Source organism: Strongylocentrotus purpuratus, unplaced genomic scaffold (genome assembly GCF_000002235.5).
Source record: "Strongylocentrotus purpuratus isolate Spur 01 unplaced genomic scaffold, Spur_5.0 spur5_scaffold_5, whole genome shotgun sequence".
In the NCBI taxonomy this organism is placed as follows: domain Eukaryota; kingdom Metazoa; phylum Echinodermata; class Echinoidea; order Camarodonta; family Strongylocentrotidae; genus Strongylocentrotus; species Strongylocentrotus purpuratus.
This window is the reverse complement of record NW_022145611.1, coordinates 3,865,105-3,892,717: the sequence shown is the minus strand read 5'-3', so window position 1 is coordinate 3,892,717 and position 27,613 is coordinate 3,865,105. Positions and strand designations below refer to the sequence as shown.

The 27,613-nt window shown below is 35.4% G+C and overlaps 1 protein-coding gene across 2 annotated transcripts; it reads left to right on the top strand.

Moving 5' to 3' along the window:
• The first annotated feature begins 2,383 nt into the window (after positions 1 to 2,383).
• LOC592160 (serum response factor) lies at positions 2,384 to 26,625 on the top strand. 2 transcript variants are annotated; one of them, XM_030998764.1, is made up of 9 exons: positions 2,384 to 2,831; positions 4,918 to 5,190; positions 15,245 to 15,320; positions 15,768 to 15,932; positions 17,283 to 17,409; positions 18,849 to 19,006; positions 21,441 to 21,608; positions 23,104 to 23,180; positions 24,514 to 26,625. In XM_030998764.1, exons 1-9 carry the CDS (start codon positions 2,508 to 2,510, stop codon positions 24,637 to 24,639), a joined length of 1,494 nt encoding a protein of 497 aa, XP_030854624.1. In that variant the 5' UTR covers positions 2,384 to 2,507; the 3' UTR covers positions 24,640 to 26,625. The 2 variants fall into 2 exon arrangements, with proteins under 2 accessions (XP_030854624.1, XP_030854625.1); XM_030998765.1 differs by lacking the exon at positions 23,104 to 23,180 and having other exon boundaries at positions 24,514 to 24,646.
• Positions 26,626 to 27,613: the final 988 nt, after the last annotated feature.

The window sequence follows — 27,613 nt, the reverse complement described above, 5'->3', positions numbered from 1 at the left end:
TCGGTAAATCACTTTTTAATTCCAGTGAGGTATTCGATTTTCATGGGAAGAGAACGGAGTTTCAAAGAAGTTGAATTTGAGGAAAAGAATTTGAAATTTGAAATAAATTTGAACTTTAGTGTGCTAAAATTTGAAAATCGTGCCGGCCGATATTTCGCTCATCTGACCGTATAAATTAACTACCTAAAACCCCTGAGCTTCCGGGGGCTCTGCCCCTGGACTCCCCGCAAATTAATGATCTGTCAGTGTCACAAATAAGGTATCTAAATATGCTTATCTGACTGTAATTTAATGCCTAAAACCCTGAGCTTCCGGGGGCTCAGCTCCAGGCCCTGGACCCCACGCCAATTTACGCTCTATACCTGATCGTTAATACTCAACTTTGAAAAACGTTCCGCGGGACCTGCATGTAACGTGTAAGAGTGGTGGTGATGCAGATTTTTCTTCTGCCCCCCCCCCTTCCAAATGTTTTTGCTCATTACCTCACTGCCCCTGGAAGGTGAACCCCTAGAATGATTGCCCCCCAATCCCAAACTGCTTCCGGTTCGCCTGGTTGGAAAGGATGTTTTTGAGAAAAAGAGAATGGGCGGGTGAGTTTGTGGATGGAAGGGGGAAGGTGGTGGTGAGGGTCAATGTCGCTATTCGTAAGGTTCGCTATTCATAAGGTCCGCTATTCAACAAGGTCCGCTATTCATAAGGACAGCTTTTCATAATTTGAGAAAAGGGTCATTATCATAAGGGTCATTATTCATAAGGACCGCTATTCATAATCAAAGAAGAGAGTCGGAATTCATGATATGTGAAGAGGGTCGCTATTCATATTACAAGAAGAGGGCCTCTATTCATAATGCAGAATGAGGGTCGCTATTCATACTATAAAAATGAGGGTCGCTATTCATAATACGAAATGAGGGTCGCTATTCATAATAAGAAATGAGGGTCGCTATTCATAATACGAGCAGAGGATGTGCTGCTCTGATGGGTTACTTTTTTGCCCCAAATTCCTAAACATGGAAAAGCGCCCCCACTTTGAAGACCTTGAACTTTAAACATGGGTTACTATTTTTTGACAGAATCATATCTCACCCATAATTTTGCTAAAGTGGAAATTTCAGATGTAAAATCGAGCAAAAATAATTGAAATCATTTCGCTTTTTCAACCAAAGTCCTCGCCGATTGTCGCACAGATTTAAAATATCATTAATTTGAGCTCCGCTTGTGACTAATTTATAAACGAGTAACCCACCCCACCCCTCGAGTGTACGCAAAACAAAATTCTTTGTGGGTTCTTACGAGTAATTGGCACTTTCGAGAAGTACTGCTTCTGGGAGCTGTATAGCAGTGGCGGATCCAGGGGGGGGGCCCGACCCCCCCCCCCCCCCTTGAGAAAAAAATCATGTAAAATCACGCGATTTTTACCTTTTTGGGGGGTTGGGTCCCCCCCCCCCCCCACTGAGCGACTTTTTGGCCGGCGCGATTTTCAAATTTTCGGGAGCAAACGAAAAAAAAATTGGGCCCCCTCCCCTAAGAAATCCTGGATCCGCGCCTGCTGTATAGGTCTGCTTTTTCGTTGATTTTTCCCACAGTTCTTTTCCAATTCGCTACATTATTGTTACATTATTGTTATAACATCAAATGATGTGTTTTAAATCAAAGAAGCCAAAGAGGCCAGAGTACGACGGCAAGCAGGGGCGGCGGAGCGACTTCCAGAGTGGTGGGGGGGGGGGGCACCAACAAAAAAGGGCACCTACAAAGAAAACCTTAAAGAGAAAATCAATAATTATTTAAACATTGTTATATACCCCTATATTGTGATTACATTATCTGGGATGCTAAGCATGGCATGGTGGGATTTGCTAGAATATTCGCTACAAAGTAGTGATAAACATTAATTTTGTCGAGAAGACTTATCTGTGAAAAGCGAGCGAAAACCGGGCAGGCTATGGTATAGTACATGGACCGATATTTGGATATTTCGCAATCCATAATCAAGTCGAAACGCACATGGACTTTGTGTTGTTTATGTGCATACATTACACGAGTCGCCACCCCTTCTGTACAAATGCGGCTCGCGTACATGCCCAAAGAAGGAAACCGAGTCCCATATTTGGAGGACATGTCGGCCATATTAGGTAGCCCCATTTCCTTTCTTGTGCGACTAGACTGTTAACAATAATTACTGTAAAATATCAATGCGAAACCCTAAATTTTTGACAATTTAAGTACTATTTTGCCAATTATCTGTGTTAAATAGAAATTTGTCAGGATTTAAGAATATTTTAGCCCCTCGGCACTAACAATTTTAATAAGGTTATTGTAAAATTACAGTATTTACATTAATTTAGCGCATGTACATTTCATCAAATAACACTGTGACGACTTCCTTATATGCAATCGCCTAACCTGTGTTGACTGTCGAGAGAAGTACAAGATACTGTGCCCGTGGAGAAAATCGTGATCTCGTCGACGATTTGCGTTTAATATCATTGTTGTGATTTAAGTCAATCATGTCAATGTCAAGTGTTAATTTTTCCAATCTACAGAAGCTGAAAAATGGTATGAGGGACCATGGATCATGTTTACCGGACAGTGACAGTAGCTCTGTTGGTACGGGCTCCGAGCTAGCGGACCGGGACCATGACTTGGATGATCCCTGTCTCGGCCCGGGCCTAACCCATCTGACTCCCGCTGATATGGCGGACAACATTGAAAAGGCTTCAAAACACGGCAAGAAAACGAAAGGAAGAGTGAAGATAAAAATGGAGTTTATTGAAAACAAGTTGAGACGTTATACAACTTTTAGCAAAAGGAAAACAGGCATTATGAAAAAGGTGAGGAAGACATTTCCAAATTCATGTGATCGACTCGTAGACCTAGCCGTACTCTGACTGAGTTGTAAATACTGAGTGTAGTTCAGCCTTTTCACACACAACTAAAATTCATCGTATCTAGAGATGATTAGTATAAACATGTTTAACTCAACAGTTTTAAACACCTTTAAAGAAAATTTTCCCTGTGTGAACATCGTTTAGTCTATACAATGTTCGAATAGACTTCTAAGTTCTAGATACAAAGTCGCGATTCATACGGCCCTCAAAGCAGGCTGCAGATACAAAGTTTGTATCTAAAAGTTAGAGAGCTTGACATATTGTGTGTGAACGGTTTAAACGTGTTTAAACTGGATAGAGCGTGTGCTTTGTTTGATATGACCTGACATTCAATGCGCAATGGCACTACTGCACATTTTAAGAGCAGTAGTAATCACGAAACGATTAACGATCGCACCGAAATTTCTGTGTGTGAATGATGTCATATGTACAGCTGATTAGTTTAAAGCCCTTTAAACTAATCATGTTTATAGAATTTTAGCTGTGTGTGAAAAGGCTGTTAGGGTAATGACAAGTAATGAACATTGCGTGCCATTTTCTGGACAGAAATAACCGTCTGGTATGGAACAAGGAATTTTTAAATAAAACTGAAGTTTGTCAACCTTCCCCATACACAGACGGTACCCCTTGTCACACGCACAAGTAGGTGGGGGGGGGGGGGTAGTAGACCTAGTTGGTTTTTCTTTATCTGAAAGAATTAATATTAATAAAAGGGTGATTAAGATAAAATCGTCGAAAACGTTTAGAGTTGGACCTCACTCCCACCTCGTGCATTGCTCATTTATAATCGTTTACCTTAAAAAGTAACATAAAAAATCATTATCTGTTGCCTTTTTTCGAATTTCGTTTTGTTTTATTGAAGGGGAAGTCCACCCATCAATATTAAGTTGGTTTTAATAGGAGCATAAAAAAAGCAGGAAAGGGTCAGTGAAGGTTTGAACGAATTCTGATTGGAAATAAGTAAGTTAGAAATTTTGGAAGTTGCGATCAAACACAATTTATCAGACACAAAGGCCCGAATTCACAAAGGAGGTTTGTCGTCAAACCTTGGTTTTTGTACGTCATATGACGCGTTTTATGCGTTTTTTACAAACCTGGTTTGTAAAGAACAAAAGAGGTTTGGCGAAACAAAAGGAGGTTTGAGCTCAAACCTTGCTTTGTGAATTCGGGCCAAAGTGACAAAACTGACATATCTTGCAAGCTCCCTTCCAATTTGCTAGTACATAACATTTCAGAAAATGTCATTTTCTTTGTTATTTATGATGGAATAGATTTTTTCCATACAAGAATATTTATTTTCAATTTTGCATATATGGTTGAAATAATATGAGTTTCTGATTTCTTTCAAATCATATCATACTTGCAATAATGATAATAATAATAATAATAATAATAATAATAATAATGGTTTTATTTCCATACATAATGTAGGGAAGCCTCATCAGCTTCAATGATTCAATTATTATTAGTAGTATTATCATTATTAGTATATCATTATATTGTTATGTTATTGTTTATTGTTTATTGTTTTTTGTTTTAGTAATAATAATTCCATAATAATGCTCTTGGGCTTTATTCACATTCTACAAAATGGAGACAGTTACAATTGTCACTAAGCTATAGTCTTTAGACTATCGTTTACACATGAAAAAGAAAGGGTCAACATTGATCTAGGCTTACATGTACATGTACATTTCTACTCACAAATTCTGTGATAAACAAAACAGACAGTAAAAAAAGTATCACATTTTCAGGTGCCTTTTTGGTCTCATATTGCCACTGTAGAGCCATAGGAAGCCATTAATAGAAGGCTTACCGTATTTGTTTTTTATTTTTCTTGTTATGCCACATCTGCTTTGGGGGGTCAAAAAAAACAAACAAGCGCAGTGATTTGTAAACTGCCTGACCGTTTGCAGTGGTGCCCCCTCCCCCACAATCATATAAACGTTAATGATACCAGCTATATCTAAAGACTCTATATTATAGATCTAATCTATTTCTTGATTCTCTTATTCCACCTTCAAATTAGGCTTATGAATTATCAACATTGACTGGAACACAGGTGATGTTGCTGGTTGCCAGTGAGACAGGACATGTTTACACTTTTGCCACACGCAAACTCCAACCTATGATCACAAGTGAAAGTGGGAAAGCCCTTATTCAAACCTGCCTGAACTCCCCTGACATCCCTTCAGACAGCCAGCATCATAGTCGTAACCCTGATCAGCGCATGTGTGCTACTGGCTTTGAAGAGACTGATCTGTCATATCAAGTCAGCGATGAGGAAGCTCTCAGTGGAAAGGTTAACCATTTTTCTTACATTTCCTCATTACAATGTATGTGAATAATAATATTAAAATTGTGTTCATAAAGCGCTTTCCACCTTATTGACCTAAGCAATATTATTATATTTGATATTCATCTTATGAATCTGTTTTTTGTTGTTGTAACAGTACAGCACATTTATTGACATGTACAGTGTTGGTAATCACATCCTGGTGTAAAATAAAGAAAGTTTTGATTCATGGCAATTACCATAAGCCCTTTCATGCTTTCCCCCTAAAAAAGAGAAGAATTGCTGTGAAATACATTTCACATACATTTCTCAAAATGTTCATAGTCTATTTTTAAACATGTATACATGTATGTACTAATATTATTGTTCTCCATTTTATTATATTTTATATATTCTTATGATAAATTATGAGAAGTTTTTGTCATATGAAAATATGTCTTGGTTAATGCAATGTAGCATAAAGATGGATGGTATGGGTAAATGGGAGAGAGAAAGAGAAAGAAAGAGAGGGGCGGGGAGAAAGAGAGGGAAGATTAAATATCATACACTCATACACTGGACTAGCGAGAGGCCTTGGAGGCGCCCTCCTAAGAGTCATGTCATTTTTGCTGCTCATTTGTAACCATCACATTTGTGTCATGCCTTATGCTGACCTTTTCATGCATATTTCAACTTTTTATGAAATGGATATAATGTTGTTGCATTATGTACAAAATAAATGGGGAAGCTTGTTTTCTTTATAAATCAGCTGAAGAAAAAAAACCCTCTCAAATGACAGAACTAAAACAAAGAAGGAATATTAAACAAACAAAAATTAATAGAAGATGTAATAACAAATTTATTTTTAAAATGTTTTTTTTTTTAATAGTAAGGTCCGGCATAATTATAATGCTATGAACTTTTATTTCATGATAATCAAACTTAATTCCTAATCTTATTCTAAACGATTATTCATCATCCTGATTCTTCTTCCTTGCCATCATAAGTGTTTTTATTATTACTTTTATTATTCCTTTTTTTCCATTGATCTATCATTATTTATCAATCTTTTCTTCACACATTCTTCTTCCTTATCCTTGTTCATTGTTTTTCTTCATTTTTACCCCTCAAAATTATTTGTTTATCATTATTCATCATTCTTATTCTTCTCTGTCATCGACATTATTTATAAATATTATTTTATTAATATAAAGACCTTATTGTGTCATCATTATTACCTTTATTATTCGTCGGCGAGGGGATATAGTAACGCTGCCGTCCGTCCCTCCTTCCGTGCGTGCGTGCGTGCGTAACAAATTTGGTTTCCGATCGATAATAGTAACGTTTAACGGATTTTAATAAATTTGATATGAAGCTTCTTGATATCAAAATACAGGGTAAGTTCGATTTTGGAGTACGTAGGTCAAATGTCATAGCTCATTAAATATGCAAAAAAATACACATCTGGTTTACGATCGATAACTTACGGAACGCTTGACGGATTTTAATGAAATACAAGTTCATGGTATCAAAACACAGCCTAAGTTCGATTTCAGAGTATGTAGGTCAAAGGTCATAGCTCATTAGGTATGCGAATCTGGTTTCCGATCCATAACTTTAATATTGTTTGACGGATTTTAATGAAATTTGATATGAAGGTTCATGGTATCAAAACACAGCCTAAATTCGATTTCGGAGAATGTAGGTCATAGCTCCTTGAATATGCAAATCTGGTTTCCATTCGATAACTTGAGTAATTTTGATGAATTTTAATGAAATTTGATATGAAGGTACATGTACATGGTATCAAAATACATGTACAGCCCAAGTTCGATTTCTGAGTATGTAGGTCAAAGGTGAAAGGTCATAGCTCATTAAATATGCAAAAAAAACCTAATTATATATGTAAAAATGTGGTTAACTTCCTTGCCTAACAATATAATAGTATAGTCCACTGGAGGTAACTTTTTCTGACGTATATAGGCCATTTGTACCCTGCGAGGGGAGTCTATGCTTTGCGTTGACTTGTTATCATTATTTCTCGTTACTATTGTTAATAACATTGATTTTGTGGTCACTGATTCATGCTTCTCGTAAGCCGTTTCTCGGCTGCCTTGAAATAGTTTGTTGCGAGGCATTTCACAAACATTTTTTTATCCGTAAATTTGTTTTCATGATGAAAATGTGAACTGTACCTACACCGTCTACACGTGGTGCGCGCATGGATGCACGTTCTTCTGCAAGCAGAGGTGACTGTGTGTGCAAACTGGTGGAAAATAATTTATCACTTCATTCATTACACGTCCAAATTTGTACTCAGTTTCAAGGTAAAATTGAATGGAAATTACCGATATCGGCTAACTGATATTTTGGTTCTTCGCCTTCTGTTTCATCACTAGCTTTCAAGTCAATGTCGCATGTACATGTATCATTGACCTCCGTTATTCTTATTTTTTTGAGGGGGTATCGTGCGCTGCCTGTACCAGGGACTCGGCGGAACAGGTTTTGCTGCAAAATGTGAATCGCTATTGCACGTTCCGTAACAGCAATGCTTTCCCATTATTCTTGCCTAAAACTCAGCGATTTTAAAGATCAAATGTATGAAGAACAAAATCACACCTCACAGATATTTACTATTCAAGTTTGAAACTACCTCTTTTTTTCTTCTCTCTCTCTCAAAATATCGAAGGCAAACAATACAATTATAACACCTCGAACATAGCGTACGATGCACATACAGTGTAGGCTGCTATGCACCACCAGTTCTTTGTTTGACTAACCCTCCAATGCGATTTAAAGGTCTGTGAATACATTACGAAACTGGCCTATTGTGTATGTATATTGTAACTAATAGACAATTCCCTTGGAAAAGGTTCATTTGCCGTATTTTTTTTAATAATCCCATTTAATTGTCACTTACATGTATAGGTACATGTACATGTATTTTTAATGGTTATAAAATGTTTGCATAATTTTATTACTGAAATCATGCAAAATGCATTGACATCAATTTATTTTGTTATAGTTAAAACAAAAGAATTGTTGCTGTACATTTCTTATAATATAAACAACAATATAGATTTTGCAAATTAGTGAAACTTCAGGAAAACTTAGAAGTAAGATTTCATTCAACATTCTAAACAGCATCAACTCATATATACAAGAACACAAACATTATCTTGGTGCCTGATAAGGTTGACTGTTGTCCATTGAGAAGTGTGTTGGGTTGGCATGTGCCATACAAGGAGCATGACCCATTGACCTTACATCTCCTTGTTTGGATTGTGCCATACCTTATAGGCCCACTCTTTCCAATTATGGCAAGCATGGCATGCGCCTGGCACTAGGTCATGTCCATCATCTGCTTCAGGCACAAGCCACATCTACCTTATTTGGCTTAATGGCATGCAGACATATTGTATCTAATTTTGAACATATGACTTTGTGGTTTGGAGCTAACTTTGTAACTTTAAAGATAAAAGTTTTTTTCTTCTTTTTTTACCATCACATTGAAATTGAAAAGGAAATGTTCAGAAGTATAATACTGATACGATTTGAAGAAGAAGCCCACCCTAATATTCAGTTGGTTTCAATAGAAACAGATAAATGAAAGGAATAGACAGGTGAAAGTTTGAGTAAAATCTGATGAAAAACCAGAAGAAAAAAAAGATTAATCTAGGTAACACAAATTTGCAACTTTGTGACATATCTTCATAATCTTGTGAGATCCCCTCCCTTTTGCTCTGTACTAAAAAATAAAAAAATAAGAAATTTTCCCTTTATATTCTACAGTTGTATCTGTACTTTGTTTTACCACTTTTTTTTTCTTTTCAGAATAGTGATTTCCTTAAACCATATCATCATGTTGTGAATGTTCATTCCACAATATTTCCTTTCACCTGACTACAGGCATGTTTTGTTTTGTAGTAGCAGGATATATACATGGGAAGAACGGTCAAAAGTGGATGCGGTGTAGTGACATCATTCAATACTTCCTTGTCAGAAGGCAGGCTTTTGTTTTCTTTTTTTGTATTTCCCCTTTTACATGTTGGAGATGAATTATTTTTAGCAAGGAAGTTAAGTCAGAGTTAAAGGGCAATCCAACCCTTATGATAACTTTATTGGTATGGAAGCAAAATAATAAGAGAAACAGAGTGGTGAAAGTTCGAAGTAAATCAGACCAAAAATAAGGAAGTTACGAATATGAAATTACTAAATCCATGCAAATCCGATTCAGCCAATCTGAAGTTTCTATACATACATGTATGTATAGGCCTACATTTAAATAATAACAATTTTCAAAAATTCATAATTTTTGTATTTTTGTTTGATTGCAAGTTTGCAACTTAGTCTGGAGGTGTAATATTTCCTTTTAGTTCCCAAAATGTCAAATATAGCAAAGGTACCGGTAGTATGAACAAGAATTTTCCTTTCTTTTTGATTTCCACAAACATCAACTTTGTCTGAAGGTGTCGTTTTATCCTTTAAGTTCTTCAAATGTCAATGATAGGAAAGGTAGTATGAACAGGAAACAAGAGGAAGGAAGGAGAGTAGAGCAATCCTGATGGAGATATCCCATGTGACTCATCTCCCATTCACAATTTATTACTAACTTACTCTACATCTACTCTGCCCTTATCCTCCATTGTTTTAATAAAAGCAGAAAAATTAGAGAAACATATTAGTGAAAGCTTGAGCAAAATTCAATTACAAATAGAAAAGTTATGAAAATTTGAAGTTCGGTGAAACATGAATTGGCAACACTTTGACATATCTTGCAAGTTCCTCTCCTATTTGCTCTGTACAGAAAATTATATATGGTAAACTTTAATTTTCTTATTTGCTGATGATGGAATAGATTTCATTCATACAGGGGTTGTATAAAACAGGCCTGATAATTACCTGATTTAAATCGTTTTCCCCTTTTTTTCCCCCCAATTTTTTTCTTTCTGATTTTACCCCTATTTTCCTGATTTTTCCCTTATTTTCCTGTTTTTTTTTTCTTCCCCCCAATTTTTCCCAATTTTCTTACTCAAAAGGCGGGGAATGTTGTTAGATGCCATTTTTTTTTTCATTGCTCACTATCACCCCTGTATAAAATCATATTTGCAATTATTATATTTAGGGTGAATGCATGATTGATAATTTTCTTAAGGGAAAATATTTTTTTTTTACATGGCAAATGGGAGGGGAGCTCACAAGATATGTCACAGTTTCCAATTTGTGTTTAATTGATTGCACCTTCAACATTTTATAACTTTCTTATTTTTAATCAGCTTTTGCTCAAACTTTTACAGACCTGCTTCTCTCATTTTCTGCTTCTATTAAAATGAACTTCATAACAGGGTGGACTTCCCTTTAATTTAGACGCTGCTCTGTAATGTAAGTTTATAATTTTTGTAGGGTTTCTTCTAGACTATCATCTTTATGACATTGATGTTATTTTAACATGTTCAGATCTGTGATGTGTTCATGGAATTTCAGAAAGCTCGACTTTGGTTGAAATCATACATCAAAATGCATTGAGAACATATGACCGGCAAAAAATAAGATAAAATTTGTAAAGAAAGAAAATGTTTATGAACACACCTGGGTTTTAAACGAAATGTGTTCCAAATTCATATCTTGGGGTTGAAAAGAAAAATGTATGAATGTAAGTCTATTATGTTATTTTTATACTAAGAAAAGGATTTATCTTGTTTCATTCACTTTATTAGTTCTCTCACTTCCCTGTATCCATGTCTTGTTTGACTGAGTAAAGCATGCTGCTCTGGTCCAAGTTGTTGAACTTGAATATTGCAGACTTTTAAAAAGAAAACCAAAGTTAGATTTAAGAGTAAGAAGAATCGTATCATCACCCATGTGAGACTGTGAACTACCTGTATGTTTCAGTGTAGGCAGTGTATTAATCTGCTGAAGCATTTCTCACACATGCATAATGCAAATAGTTCATCTCAGCAGTTTAGAGTAACTTGTTGCTATTGAAGTGTTTGAATACTAAGGACATAAATAGTTGATACATAGAGTTCTTGTGAAAGCATTCTGCATACATGTCATTCCAACATGTAGACCCTAGAAACCTGTCTGACACGAAGCATGCACGTAGACTCCTCTTCAGCAGTGCTCAGCATAGCAAACAATAACAAGTTTTTGTTTATAAACACAAGACTGCTTCCCCTACCCATACCTGAATGAGATGATGTATTCATCTTGAATAGTAACTGTCTAGATCCACGGTGGCCGCATCACCCTAGAGCTTGGTGATATGATGACTTCACGCATCATGAAATACCAAGCGCTCTCTAGTGTTGAGACCGTGGAATGGTTGTTATGACGTCATAATTGTAGGCGGAGCTTGCACATCCCTTGGTGCCAACATGGTTCGGATTGCTTGGATTGTAAGGGATGTAACCATTAGAAAGGGGGCTGGGTTTAACACTCATCAATCATATACTACCACATGAATTCGCTTCATTGAATAGTAATTAATGAAGTCAAAGCCCTTTCACATATATGCCTTTGCTATAGTATTCTTGATTTAAGTATGCTAAGATATAGCTATTGATGAAGCAACTTGATTAGGAGGTGAAAGCAAATAAATTAAGATGACATTAAAAACTGGTAATGTTAAGTATGCTCAGAACATTTTGGGGGATTGTGAGGGGGATTATAATATGGTTTAACTCATTTTGTAGCTTTGCATATATGCTATTTGTTAACCTTTTATTTCTTTAAAAAAATCTCTTGAAATGATTTAACACATGGAGTATAGAAAAGATATTTAGAAAAAAATAATTTCATACATGTAGACATTGATAATTTCATCACTTTCATTTGTGATATAATTCAATTTGGCATATTTACATATTCATGTATAAACACATAAGGAGCAACAGTCCTGTGATGTATGATTGCTGCCCTCTCTCTTCATTATGAAGAAAGGAGGCAGCCCACACTGATTAATGAGAGTGCCATGTTTGAGAATGCGTATTCCATATATGGGTAGAAGACCTTGGGTGTCCTACAACTCCTTTTGGAAGAAGGCCAGGGGTGTGCTCTGTGACGATGCTTGTTGAATATTGATGAATGCATACCAATTGACCAAAACATGGACCCCCAACCCTCCCCTGTCTATTAGTCTGTCAGATTAGCTCCTCAAGTAAAACATGATACAAGAGAGCCAAGTGAGATTGAATTCATCAGTTGACTCTACACTGGTACAAAATTCTTTTGCACTGGCATCACCCCCCCCCCCCTCAAAATGCATCGCTAATCCTCTCTATGCTATCACTGAGAAAATTATATATATATATTCCTTATGAGTGCCTTATTTCAACCTACTACTGTACCCTGGCCCACCCCTTTCCAAAACAAGAAACTTGATCAAATCAAATCAAATCAGACAAATTTATTTATAGCTACAGATTACTATTAAAGATCATATCCGAACTGAAAAATGAAATGGATGAATTATATATCAACGAAAAGCATATGAGCCATAGATTACATTAATATCAATTATATGCCATGTTAGTGTCTGTCAGAGGAGCATCAGCTCTCTGAAAAATCTAAATCTAAAGCTTTGAAATCAGAAGTTGTTGACCTAAAAACTTGCTATCGACTTTATGGCATCATCTCATGTGGAGTATGCATATATTCACAATGACTTTGCATTAATCAAAGCACTGCTCATCGCCTCAACTATATAGGTGAACCGGTCGGTCCACATGTTACATGTATGTCTTCATTGTAGCTTCAGCAAATTTGACTCCTGTTGACCCGTAATTAGGAGGGGTATGGGAAATGAGGTTTTAATTTGCTTTTGTCCAATAATGAAAGGGTAAATACTTTTTATTCCCTTATATTTGTATTCTATATGCATTCAGTTTTCCATTTATATCAAGTTGTATTTTCATTGAACTATGTCCCTTTTGCAGCCAACCTCAAATTCTGTAGATCTTTGCAGGAATTATGAATATGTCATGTTTGTCCTATCTGTGAAATTTAAACGTTAGCAGTGTCCTAATATTCAAATTATGCAAGGAAACCTGTTTACTTGCTAGACTTTACTGTCAGACACTATCGTCAGTATTGAGTGACTGACTGGCTTTTTCTTCTTCTTTGGTAATAACATACATAAAATGAGCTGTAAAGGATTTGTCTACATCAATATCCCACTTCTTGTAATGGCCAAAATTAAACTGATTGAATCTTTGTGCAGTATATAATGTACGACCATGCGGTACAATGGTATGAAAATCAAGACTTTTACTTATTGGCTCTATAGCTCCTAAGTCGATTTGACAACTAATACGGTAGTCGTTATTTTCCCACTTAAAGACATTTTCAAGCCCCATTTTTGTAAGGGGAGTTCTAAATTAGTATTATCTTTCAAATGCCATTGGAATTTAACCTTTCCATTTTTTTTGGCCTGCAAAAGGGACATAGTGCCTTTAAGTATACAAATAATGAGAGAAGGGAAATAAACAAAGACAAGGGGACAAATGGAAATAAGGAGTGATGTAAAATAACATACAATTTATGTCTATTCCTTTTGTCAAACTCATCCTTTACAGATAGCAGTTCACAAATAGAGCTGAAAATCGAAACGTTATTTTATCACAGTGTCCTCTTAGATGGATGTTTTTACAGATAGGTAAACACAAATTTGGAAAAGCATGTGTCTCATATCAGAATTTAATTTGTTCAAGTGCCTTGTTGTCAATTTGTTTGTAGCTATGGTCAGAGATATATCCCAAGCTTATTATCTGCAGAGATTCAGAAGGATGTTACTGAATGCCTTTCTGTTTCTCAAGTCTCATCTGATGATATATGTTTTCATAGCTCTGAGAAAAGATTAATCCCAACCACACATATTATTAGGAGAGAGGTAGAAGGATGTTGACTAAAATCCATTAAACACAGAGTCAACACACTTCAGTTTGTCAACTAATGGTATACATGTGCAAATTGCTAAGAAATCAAACACAATCAAATAATAATGCAAGCAGTAAAGTTGTAGAGTTTACAGGTAGTATGCCGAAGTGGCAGAGAAACATTATTTGAGAATCAAATCACACAAAAATATCATTAAAAAATGATTCTGTCATAAGAAATCAGATAAAGATATAATTAAGAGACTGCTCATTTTGCGTTGCTGGTAACAAAAAAAGTCTCATCTTGATTCTCTTAATTGTGTACATAACTGAGAAACGTCGAAATTGTGAAATATTAATTATACGTAGGAAAATATATTTTCATATTTCCATAAATTTTCGTTGTACTCAGAGGCATTTTAGTGAGTGGCAATGTATCTCATCTTTGGTATGAGAAGACCTACATGTTAATGGGAAAGCCATTGATGGGAGTGTATATCACCCGACCAATGGCAGTTCAAAGCTTGCAGCAGCGGCACTGGCATATATGGCATTCCATCATATAAGGGCTAGAATAGACGAGTCGCATTGTTGGAAGTTTAGAGTTTATTCTTGGTTGTGATGCAGTCAAGGAATCTCAACAAAGTCATCCACTGATATACAGAAAGAAGGAGTGGAAGAGAGAGAGAGAGAGGAGGCAGAAATGTTTCACATTTGTCACTAATTATCATACCAGCTCTAAGAGAGGCTTACAAGTGATTTCATTTTCTAGGTTATCCAATGTAGCATCTGCTTTTATTTTCTCATTACGAAGGAGCTTGATAATATCATAGACGTAATTACGTCTATGATAATATGTGACATATATATACACAATGTATGTATGCTTCGGACCCATAACTACATGAACATACATACACCCTATTTTACACTTGCCCTCCATCCTCATAGAAGTTGATGATTTGAAGTTCAAAAAAGGTATAAACTATGAAGAGAATTTGTTTTGTTTGTTGGTCATATGGGTCTACATAATATTGGTTAAAGTCACAGGGGCTCAACAAATACAATTCCTGTTAGTATGTGGAATGTTAGTATTTAATTATATAATTTTGAGGATTATAGTACAACACAAACCCTTATTTTTTTATTTTTTTATCTGCACTTTTGAGAAATTTAGCAAAGTTTATCTGTGTATTTTATTGTAGGAAGGAAGATCAGCTATATTTCAAGTGACACAAGTACCAGGAGCAGGAGCTGATGCAAACACAAATACTTCAAATGGTAAAATTCAATGTCTTTATTGTTCTTTATAGAAAATTGTTAAGTTCTGATAGAAAAAAGGGAAATGGAATAAATGTAGATATATATTTGATGTAAAGTAGATTTTGAATATTTCTAGAGATACTATCTCATTCTTGCATTTGTGTACTGTACAAATATTTGCATGAGAAACTGATGATCTATTAATGATGATGATGAGGATCCATTTGGTATGGATAAATTCAGAATTTGTTTAGATTTCACCATATAATAATCTGATGATATGATATTTTCCATATTCAGAAAATTAAAAGGAAGGCAAACTTGTAAATGACAGAGTATTAAATGTTATAGTCCCTTTGGTGATTGAACTGCATTGTTTAGCCCCCAATATGTATTGAGATTTGAATGTATGTTGATAATTGTAATCAGTGAATGCTTTATAACTCTCTATATCCATATATCCAGGTCTCTTATCGGGTGCAGGGCATACATTTCCAATGACAACATATTTACCTACTTCGTCAGCTGCTCCTGTAACACCTGGAACAAAAGTCAGCTCCACAGCAGCTACTAGTCTACCAATGTCAGTTCCACAAGGGGCTACTATTACAACACTCATTTCACCTACAGGTATGTTCCTCTACAGTGGCATAGCATGGGTCTAGCCATTGAGGGGGTACTGGTATAGGGATGGGGGTGGGGGGGGGGGGGGGGCAGTGCCAATCTTATTTGATACATGACATGACAGATAACAATGCCATCAAGTGGGGAGAGGGAATAAGAACAGGTTGTGTCATCTTCTTTTCATTTTGTCTTTATTCAAATTTAAAAGTAAAAAGCAATTCAATATCATTAAAACATACCGGTACGATATACACAATTATTACAAGAATGTACAGGAATCGAGTCATTTCAATGATAAATCATTACAATAAATATAAACATGAGCAAATTAACTATTATTATACAGGCGATTCAAATTTGGAATAGGACTATTTTGCATGCGACTGGTTTTACATTTAAAATCCGGAATTTTCTTTGAATTTTTAAGTGTTCTAATACAATGTTTTTGTGGGAGAAATTGTTTAAGTTGATCAGTGAGTGATAATGTTTTTTGAAAGAAAGTAGTACATAAATAGGTCATGTTCTGCAGGATGGCGTGAGTGCATTCTGCAGACCACATTTCTTGATGGATTTCTTTAAATTTTGTATAGAGTATCTTAGTACAATCTACACTTCTTTACTTTTTGGTCATGCTGCCCTCATTGTTCCATCCTCTATAGGGTCAAAGGTCATTTGTCTCATTTGTCTCATTTGTGCGCTCTATCTACCACATTGGCAGATTTCTTTCAAATTTTGTATGGAGGTGTGTCTTAGCAAAATCTACATATCTTAAGTGTTTGGTGATGCTGCTGCCTATGTTCTGTCTATTATACGGTCAAAGGTTGTCTTGTTCGCTCTGCAGGTCACATTTCTTGACACTTTTCTTTCAAATTTCTATATACAGTGTAGATGCATTATACTCTAATCTACAAACTTATGGTTTTAGTGATGCTGCTCCTAGTCTTGACAATAGTCTGAGCCACTAGTGGCAATCTCTAAGCCATCCTTTTGTTTCAGGGAGGGGAGAGGGGATCTTTGTCCCTCCTTTGAACATAAGGATGACACAAACATCGCTGCCAGTGCCTGGGGATACTTTTGTGGTAATGGAGATTGCAATATTTCTTGTTTATTTTTGTATTTGTCTATTTTTCTATAGATATTACATTTGGGAGGCTCATGCTCCATGCTTCCTCTATCTATAGCACTGTCCACTTTATTAATTTAAAAAAAACGCTCTTAACTGAAAGGGTACATGTGAATTAAATCTCCAGTTCTGTATTTGCAAAATTGTGCACTTTCATTGAGGAACAAATGGCACAGCGTGGTGATATTTTTTGAACTGAAATATAATGGGTACATGCTATTGTCATCCTACAGGACAGGCATTAACAGCAGGACAAGCACTAAGTGCTGGGATGCTCCAAGTACAACCCAGTCATTCTCAACTGCAGCTTCAGCCTAATGCACAGGGCCAGACACCCTCGGGAACACCCACACTCTACAGGTAAACATCTCCGCATCCAACAGCGTGTCCACACTCAAAACAATTTATGCCGAAACTCTATAACGAAACGTCGTATAAATAATCATCGTATAAATTTCAGAGTGTCCACACACAAGAAAGGTCGTATAAATAATCATTGTATAAATTCCAGGATGTCCACACACAGAAGAAAGTAATCCTGAAACTCTACAGCGAAATGTTGTATAGGTGCGCAGTTTGCTGCTGCGGTCGTGAAATGGAAGCGGAAATGAGAGGTCTGGTCTCATTTCGCTCGAGGTCACGTTAAGCCCCGCCCAGTTAGTTACACTAGTTACACTCCCCTTGTCCACACACAACATTTTCCGTGATTAGGCGTGATTAGGCGTGATAAGTTATTAGTTTCAGTTTGAAACGATGCCCAAACCTGCGTTTCGTTAGACTAGTTTCGTTATACGACGTATCGTTAGTGAGCGTCCACACACACAATTTCATCGTAAAACTATCGCGAAACGGTATCACTATTGCGAAACGGTATAGCTAATCACGCCTAATCACGGAAAATGTTGTGTGTGGACAGGGTGCAAGTCCCATCAGTTTTACAATTTTGTTTGAAGACCTTGGTGGTTTATGCTATATTATCTTCTCCTGAGGCAAGTGGCTTATGGAGGTAGTAACTCCCAAGATCCCTTTGACAAGAATAGATCATCCTACATTACCCTTGCATTTGATACCTTTTTGGTGTATATCCCATTTTGGCAATTCTTTATTAAAGTGTACTGTTTATTCACACAATATAAATTCTGTGGACAGTCCTATGTTACGGATACCAATATTCATGGCATCTTTTACCAAAGTTAAATGTGAGATGCATGGCCCTATGTGTCATCAGTGTCTGTGAGGTGCTTTGAAGCCCTAAAAAATAGCACTTTAAAATGCTCATGAAGTGCCTCAAAAGCAAAAAATCTTTAAGTAACCAATTTTACCATACTCATTTTCTTCAATAGACTATAGTGTTATAAAAACTGTTAAAACGAAAAATGAAATTTCGTTTTCCTATCATAAATATCTTGATAATCAGACAGGCGATTGGCTTTTAAAAGTCATGGGATTCCTGACTGACCTAAAGGGTTTATAATTATGATTGCAGCATGAGCTAAATCCAGGATTTTGTTTCAGAATCTGAGACAATGTTACCGAGTAGCTTTAATGAGTAATATGTCCTTGACATTAGCCGTATAGACAAATACAGTTTCTCAAAACCACAGCCCTTTGCTCTAATTTCGCATGTCTTTGCAATTTGGCACCAGAAACATAAGACGCCACCAATGCAATATTCTTTACTTTTCTTCCGACTGCCAGGATAGGCAGTGTGTGCTATGTTATGTGACCCCTTTTTTACTGTTTGTCTTCTAAGGTTCTATGTTTGTGGGATAATATTAGTGTTATCATTATTCTTTTAGACTACAGCAAGGAACAGGTCTTGCTGGTACAGCTAGTCAGATGGTTACTGCCTTAGTCCCTTCTGTGCATGCTGGTGCTGCTACTACATCCACAACCCAACACACTCAGAGTGCCAACACTGTAACCATGCTCACTGCACCGCAATCATCCATGAGTCGTGAGTATGATCATGAAGTTTCTATAATATATTATTGCATGTATCCATTGTGTAAGCCATTGCTCAATTGAAATCATAGTTTGTACAAGTGTATATATATCCATTGTTCAAAGCTTGTACATTCTTCTGAAGGGCAAGGATTCTGTTGACAGCTGGGAATTGGCTAAATTGCGATTTTGAGAGACCTCTTTTATTTAATTTTCTTTTAAAATATTATTTAATGTTAGCAGTTTTTGTTTATATTTGTACTAGTATATCATTTTCATATAAAGTGTAGTCATATCTGGAAGGGGGCCACTGAGCCCCCAAGACCAAAATGTAAGCACCACTTACTTAAATCCTGGATACCTATGGTGGTCAAAAGAATATTCTAGCTTCATATTATATTTCCCTGATTTTTATTTTTATCAGATTTCTTTTTGTTTTTATATTTTTTTGAGCATTTGTTTCAGAATCTTTCCTCCAGGCGGAGAGAAAATATATTTCCATTGTTCAAAAGATGTTGCTTTTTTATTATTAGAAGCCTTTCTGCAGAGGAAAATCTTTGTTTTTTCTCTTTCTTTTTGGGGCCCAAGTAGTAGTCATAATACCATTACTGAAGATTTATTTGGGGCCTGATATTTGACTTGTTGACAAATCCTTCCCTGATAATCACTCTAAAAACTAAATTTCTCATTTAATTGTAATTATCTATATTTAGATTGACTACCTTTAACATGTATTACACAATTAAAACAAGAAAAGTTACTCACATAAACCTATGTTGCCTCTTCTGCAGTAACAGTTTTAAAAGCAATCAGCAATTTATGTCTATGCATTGTAAGTGAAGAGGAGGCAATGGCTGGGCTATAAGCAAACTGACAGTCCCTGTTTTATTTGATATGTGGTAATTAATCTAATTAAGTTGCATACCCAGTTGGTATAGCCATATCTCTATTGACCCAATTCTTGTGACATTTAATCATGACCCCCATGGGAGTAAGACCCAGTCAGACTCAGACATGATGATAGATCTTAACCTGACCCAATTACCATTGAGATACCAGCCAATATTATAAGCACCAGTAACTTCAACCATCACATAGCATTACTTTTTTTTGTAGAACTTTGAATAAATGTACAGTACACAAAAACAAGAGAAGAAAATCTTGCAAATGTAAATTATGTAATATCACACAGAATTGAAAGAAATGTTGCTGAATGTTAAATGTAAATCACAATAATGCTAGAAGTCATGTGTATTTTCTTGTTGGTAATTTTGGATCGATACCGAAATATGTAAGGTTTAAATGTTTGGCGATGCAGAGCTGCCAACCTTGTGCGACCAAAAGAAGGAATCATGATGGAAAAAAAAAAATGAATTTCAAGCCAAAAAAAGGAATTCATAAAAACGAAACTTACAACCACGCGCGACACACTTCCAATGCAGAAATGCTCATTCATCATGCTGTTTTTTCCATACAAGCAGGTAATTTTTTGGTGGTTATTTTGGTATTATCGGCATTTCATTTTTTTTGAGAATATTTTTTTCTTCAAGTATGTTTTAAAATTAGTTTTCTATTGAATTTGTGATCAAATCACCATTTTAGGGTAGTTGTTTGATGTGCGATTATTAAAAACCGTATTTTATGAAGAAAAAACGTAATACCGTAATTTGGAGGAAAAAACAGAGTAATTCCGGCAAAAACGGAATGGTTGGCAGCTCTGGCGATGTCATGGGGATAACCGTGAGTCACATGTATGCATACTGTGTTTTCTTGTAAAAAATTTAAAATGATTTATAATTCAACATTCAATCATGTACATTGAACTTGTACATTGAACCTGTTTCACATATTGTATAATTAAGTGATTTTTGTATGCTTTTCCTCCATATTGTATGTTTTTTTACTGGTTCAAATGGTGTTTGGTTGTTTTTTCTGTGAATTGTTGGCATTTTAAAACAAATGGCGAAGTGATACCAAATAAGCAAAGAAACAATGGTTCATAATGTCTAGCTCTTTACTGTGTACTGTTTATTTTCAATTCTGCAATGAAATAAGTAAACCAAATTTACCCAGTCAATAAATGCAAATGGTAAATGGATTTAATAATGAATTAGTCTTTGTTTGCTCATTTAGATATAGAATTATCACAATGTTGATGGAAGGAAGGAAGAGGTAGAGATGCTCCATAAATCGGTGGACAAATGCCACCGGCTTAGGTAAGACAGGATCTGACCTTGGCGTTGAGACCCTCTAGGTCTTTGGGGGTACAGGGTTCTGGGAGGAGGGGACCAACTAAAAAGTATTTCCACACGGTTGCACAAAGTTCCTACATTCTTACAATGGTGTTGTAGTGTGGCAGAAGAATACCTGACAGGGACCATGATATGAACGCTGCCTCTGTGCTTATACATTTTTACAATACCACCCAATACCTTTGCTTTTTACAGCTGCAGGTAACACCAATGCGATAGCCACGCCCCTGATGTATCACACCCCTCAAGGAGTGGTGTATGCCGCATCACCAGCAGGCACTGTCAATACTCTACCAGAAGGATTTTTCTTTAACTATCAAACAGCTGCTGCTGCTGCTACACACCTACATCAGACAGCCCATGGTAAGCATAGAAATAACTTACCATTATCATTCAAATGTTTTTTTGGAGCCAAAAGGGGAGTTACCACCCTGGCTCAAAACAGACAAACCCATCTCTCTCTTATGGTGGCGCAAGTCAGAGCTTAGGTATTTTACATTTACATGCATACATATTGCTATATAAAGAGTCCATTCCTGGTGAACAGTATTCTTTGCAGTGATTACTTTGTTTGTTGAGAGCCAGAAAGGCATTAACTCTGTGTTAAAGGACATGAGTTTAAAGGTAAAGACCAGTTATGGTCATGCGATTGCATTGTGAAAGAAACATTGTGGAATCGATCAGAAAAGGTTGATCATCTAGCATCTAGCATCTGCAAGGTTCTGGAATCATCAAAATGATAAGAAATTTGGCCCATTCTTCATAAAGTTACAAGCACTATACACAGAAAGATGTATATGGGACTACCCTATATCTCTCACAGACTATGAGAGAAACAAATTTACCAAATATATGAATTAGTAGGCGGTTTCCCCGGCAAATTTTGTATCATCATGTATTAGTCAAAACATATTCTTTCACATGATTGGTAATGAGAGCTTCCATTTCATTTTTTGAAATTGGGGCGTTTCCAATACTGGTCTTTACCTTTAAAATCATTCGGCCTCCAAACATACAACTTCCTCTGTGGTGATCACCTTGAATGAGGAGATGAGTGAAGTGAATTTAAGAATCATATGAAGCATTCATTAGCATGTTAAAGCAGTCATTGAAAGACTTGATTAAGCTTAGCATAGACCTTTATATGACCCTACTACTAACTTGAATTCCTGCAAATGCTCCGTCATCAACTAATCTTGTCCAAGTCGTATTGTATCTATCATATTCACATACATGATGTGCCACCATCAGTTTTCCATGTATTTTAAGAAGTAGAAATCTACATTTTAGAATAATGTTAATTAATTTAATGGTTCTGGATAAAACACTTTAAGAAGAAATGTATGAATCTTATTAGGATTTATATGTTGTTTGTAGCCTTTAATAGTGAGGCAGCAGATAATGTTACAATACCATGACATTGATCAAATCTGTAGGCAAGTAGGTAGAAATGCATCAGGCTTCTTGGAGAACATCTGTAAGCTCCAAGAATTATAATGAAAGAAAATGGACATTCTTTCTGACAAAAATATTTAAATCCCTTTAGTGGTCTCATGATTTCACATTTGCAAGTTAAGCTTTAGTGATATTTAATTATTGACTAATCTTGGATTGGTGATTTTATGTTTAGAAACATTGAATTTCTGGCATTTTCTGGGATGAAATTTATCAGGTACAATCTTCAAAGGATATTATACATGTACATGTAAGTCGAAAAGTATACATCCAGTACTGCAATAGAACAGTCTTTATGGGATACTATTGACTGGCATATACCATTAAGTCTAACTTGCATAGTGAACAAACTTGAGTGTAAATAAATTAACATACATGCATGTTTATGTGATCCCCTTGTTAGCAAACATAGAGGGAAAGAACACAGTGACAGTCCCTGGAAATGTACCAGCCATTCAGCTGCATGTAGCATGCCAACAGGTGGGCATTTACCCCTTTAACATTAACTAGCCATTCTCTTATCTTTTTTTGTTGACTCTAAGCTACTCTCTCACACTTTGTTTTGGCTACAGCCCACTAGACTAACAACCCACAAGACTAACAATGTCAGTCTACAAATGTGTTGAGGGTTCACCAGACCAATGGCCCATGAGACCAACATCCCATATCTAGTGGACCTTTTTATAAGACAAAGTTTCTTCTGTTCTATGTTTTTTCTTTATTTTGTCAATTTCATTGGCTGTTGGTCTACTTGGATGATCCCTTTGTTTCTTCTTGATGCAGATTTTGAGAGTATATCTTTTCACACTAGCAGAAGTGCATATTTCTAGATGAACAATACATATTAGTTTAAACATGCGATATATGGTTTGCTTTTTGTGTGGTTAATTGTTTTGGGATGAGCTTGACCTTTAAAATAGTGTCAACATTGGAGTCATAATTCTCAGACGACAGATGACAATCAACCCTTATTAAGTTTTGAAAAGAAAAAAATTAGGAACAAAATTTGTGAGCACAAGTTTGTGGCAGTCATTGTTATATCATACATGTCACAAGGGTTTGGAATTGCCGCAAAGCAAGTTATACTTTCTCATATTTATGATTTGATTATGGTACTTTTACTTAAAAGTGAAAATGAAAAATATATATTGATCAATCCCATGTTTGTAGAGGTGTTGTGGTCAAGTGGGTAAGTCTTCGGACTTTAAAACACAAGGACAGGGGTTTGAATCTCTGTTGCAGCACTTATGTTCTTCGGCAAAACATTAATCTACATTTGGCAGACTCCACCCGGGTGAGGTGAATGGGTATCAGGCAAAAATTAATTACTGGTACTTAAAATGTTCTAGCACTGTAATCGCAGCTGTGCTAAAGCCAGGGTAATAATATTGGAACACCAGGAGTGCCAGACATGAGTGCTATACAAGACTCTACTATTATAATCATTGAAATCCTTGAAAGAGTGTTTACTAACATGTGTTTTGTTAAGGTTCTTATTGAATTCATATTCAAATTCTTAACCTTATTGCAGCAATTTAACTTACCTCATGATCAAACTAACATTGCTCTCCTGTATTATGAAGTATTAGGTAGAAATATTCTTTGTGATCAGATTAATTGCAGTACCTTTATATAGTTAATCCCTTAGGTCTTAATGCATGTGCACATTTCTCCAGTATTACACATTCAAAAAATTAACTCTAAAATGAAATGGTATACCGGTATGTGTAGTAACAATGTTGTTCATTGGAATATAAAGGTGATTACTTCATTTTCTTCATTTTTTTCTTTTTGAAAACTGAAATCAATTTAGGTGACCAACACATCTCAAGCAAGTAGAGCAATGTCCATTCAGTCATCATCAAAGAGAGCAAGAGATGATGTGTCGAATTCAGCAACTCCAGTCAAGATACCATCGTTAGAAGCCAAGACATTATGATATAGACAATACTAAAGCAGTTTATCTGCCCTATTGAAGAAGTGACTCGATGTAATCTACTTTGCTAACTCAAATGAGACCTGAAATCAAGCTGTTGCATGGAAACACATTACTTGCCATGAGGTGTTTGATATTTTGAATGTTAAGTGGACACGTCATAGCTTTAAGTCAATGTATCTAGTTTTGGTATCGGAGAGGATATTGGATTGAACTTTCATGAATATAGTGTCATATTATTCTTCTTGTATCAAAAGAAATACATGGTCCAGATATGTTGAGGATCTATATGTGATTTCTGATGAATGTTTTTGTCACTATCTACAAGGAATGTTGAATGTAGGATAAACCTCTGAGAGCTTCTTAGATATCCCTGCGCGTGCAGCTTACTTACCAGTGTCAGCTTAGCCAGCCTATTGTTTGTAGGCTATTCCACATGAATAGGACAAAATGTACGATCTATCCTTGTAATTAGTAACTATTTTTTTTCAACTCAAATTAATGAAATTAGGGCAAACATTAGATAGGGCTTTACCAAATTGTACCACTGTATATAAAATTATGAAACCCAGGTTTTTAAGCAGACTATAAAAAAGGCAGTTCTGAGTCTACTGCATGGCTGCTGAATTTTTATTGGGTATATTAATTCATTTGTTTTATTAATTCTGTCAGATGTAAGAACAATTCCAGTAGTTATTCTGAATCTGAAATCATGTGTAGTTCTTCAGTTTGGTAGCTTACAGCGTGTACATGCATACTTTTAGAATATGTTATAGTGCAAAACTACTCAAAAATATACAGAAATAGCTGTTTGATCATACATTCAATTGGGGGTATGCGAATCTGATCATTCACACTGTGTGTGACAGTGAAATTTAGACTGAAAAAATATCATGTTTGTATGATAAACCAATCATATGAACCATAATTATGATAGCACCACATCCTGGTTTGGGCTCAAGAATAAACAGATTGAAGCTTTACTTATATGTAATTAATTTTGTTATACAGTGTTGTATAAGAATTTTGCACATGTTGGCAGATTGTGTATAGTCCGAAAATTCATCATCGGATATATGTGTAATTGTATATCATAATTATCATTACAAATTATTTTTTTGTTATACACTGCTTTGATCGTCTATTAAGAAATTATTGCTGATTGTTAAAGCTGAGCAGTGGCTATGCCTTCCTTTTTTAAATTTCCACAACATCAACATTTTAGGCTGAATTTGTCATTGTTTGAGACGTGTCTGTAATATGGGTATTTTCTTTAGTCATACTAATACTATACATACACACATTATTCAGTGAACTCATTTTCTTTAATACAGAGTTGATGCCCTACTAGCTCAGAAGTCAGAACTTTTTTTTGTATCACTTGATTTCATTTGAGGCACCTAGTTTTCTACACACCAGCAAATTTAAGTGTACACCACTCTCTGATGAATAATGCTTGTTCTGGAATTATTGTAACTACAGAAAGTATTTGTTTTATTCTGAATGAAAATCTGTTGTTTTCTCATATATCATGAGGCTGCTCATTTCATAATGTAGATTTACTGAAAAGAGAAATGTTTACCATGCATGCCAAGAGTATAAATATTTTAGATTGACAAATTATTTTGATTGATTGAAAATCTGTAAGTGTGCAAGTAGCAAAAGTACTTGGTCTTAGATAGTGATTAGTTACTTTCTATATCATCATTCCAGTTTTAGTGCATGATAACAGTACTTATGAAAGACCAGCAAGCATCCATCATATTCTGGAATTGAACCATACAAATCAGCAGTGTACTACTAAATTCAGTCAAACTTTGAAAATTTGAAATTTGAAGAAGCTCTTTGAGCAAAATAACAGAAAGCTAAAATGAGATATTCTCAATTTTGAATCCTAGAGTTAAAAAATTCCGTAGATAGAGCAAGTTTATTCCCTCTGCTATGGCTGTTTCTTGTTTCTAGGAATTCTAGCTATTTCTTGTTATTCCATCAGTTTTTTTTGTGATCTAAAATATGATGGATGTGCAAATATGCTGGGACATGAAATTTCTTGTATGTTATTTTGCAAGGAGATGTGTAATATTACTCCTAATCTTTGATGCTTTTCATTACAATCATTGGTACTATACCATGTTAGAATGAATGAAATTAATTGACTTTTAGACATTGTTTATTATCATTCTTCTAATATTTGAAACTTTAACTCTGTCTATATTCATGTCCGATTTTGTTTACATCATTTTGCAAAATTATCTAATGGATCATACAAATTGCAAGGTTTATTTTCATATTTTTAAGTGGCAAACAATTTCCAAAAAGTTGTAGCAATATTGAATGTAGAAAGCATGTAGTTATTTTCTGTTGAATGTGACAAAAACAGAAAATATATTCTTGAAAGTGTTGCATCTGCGAGGTAAGTATTTTGGCCTCTATTTACACTTTAGGCTAAACATGAACCCTATTTTTTTTAAAAGACGCACAGCATGACTTTCCTTAAGACAGAAATTCCATTTAACAAGCTGTCCAAGGGAAGCTTTGTTTTAGTGTAAATGGAACTTGTGAAATGAAATTTCTATGTAATAATATTGACCGCTTTGGGTGAAAATGGTAAAAACTATTCCAACTTGTTCCAAATTGAAGCACAGGACTTCATTTAGGGGGAAAGAGTACTAGTTTAAGGTAATAGTTTTGACCATAAGAGTTTATTCTATGTAATACTACATTTTACTCGATCCTCAGAAAGGGATATTCAAATTTAAAAGCCCTGTTGAAATATATACACGTTTACATGGATATTTATGGAACAAATCATAACCTTAAAGGTAATACAAAGTTTTGGTAATATTTTGACAGGATTGGATTATGAAATTTAAAATATGCATTACCATTGTGAAACCTATTTTTAGAATGAGCAACTTAAAAAAAATTGGGCTCTAAAACGCTAAGGGTTTTCAAAATATCAAATATATCAGTGCTC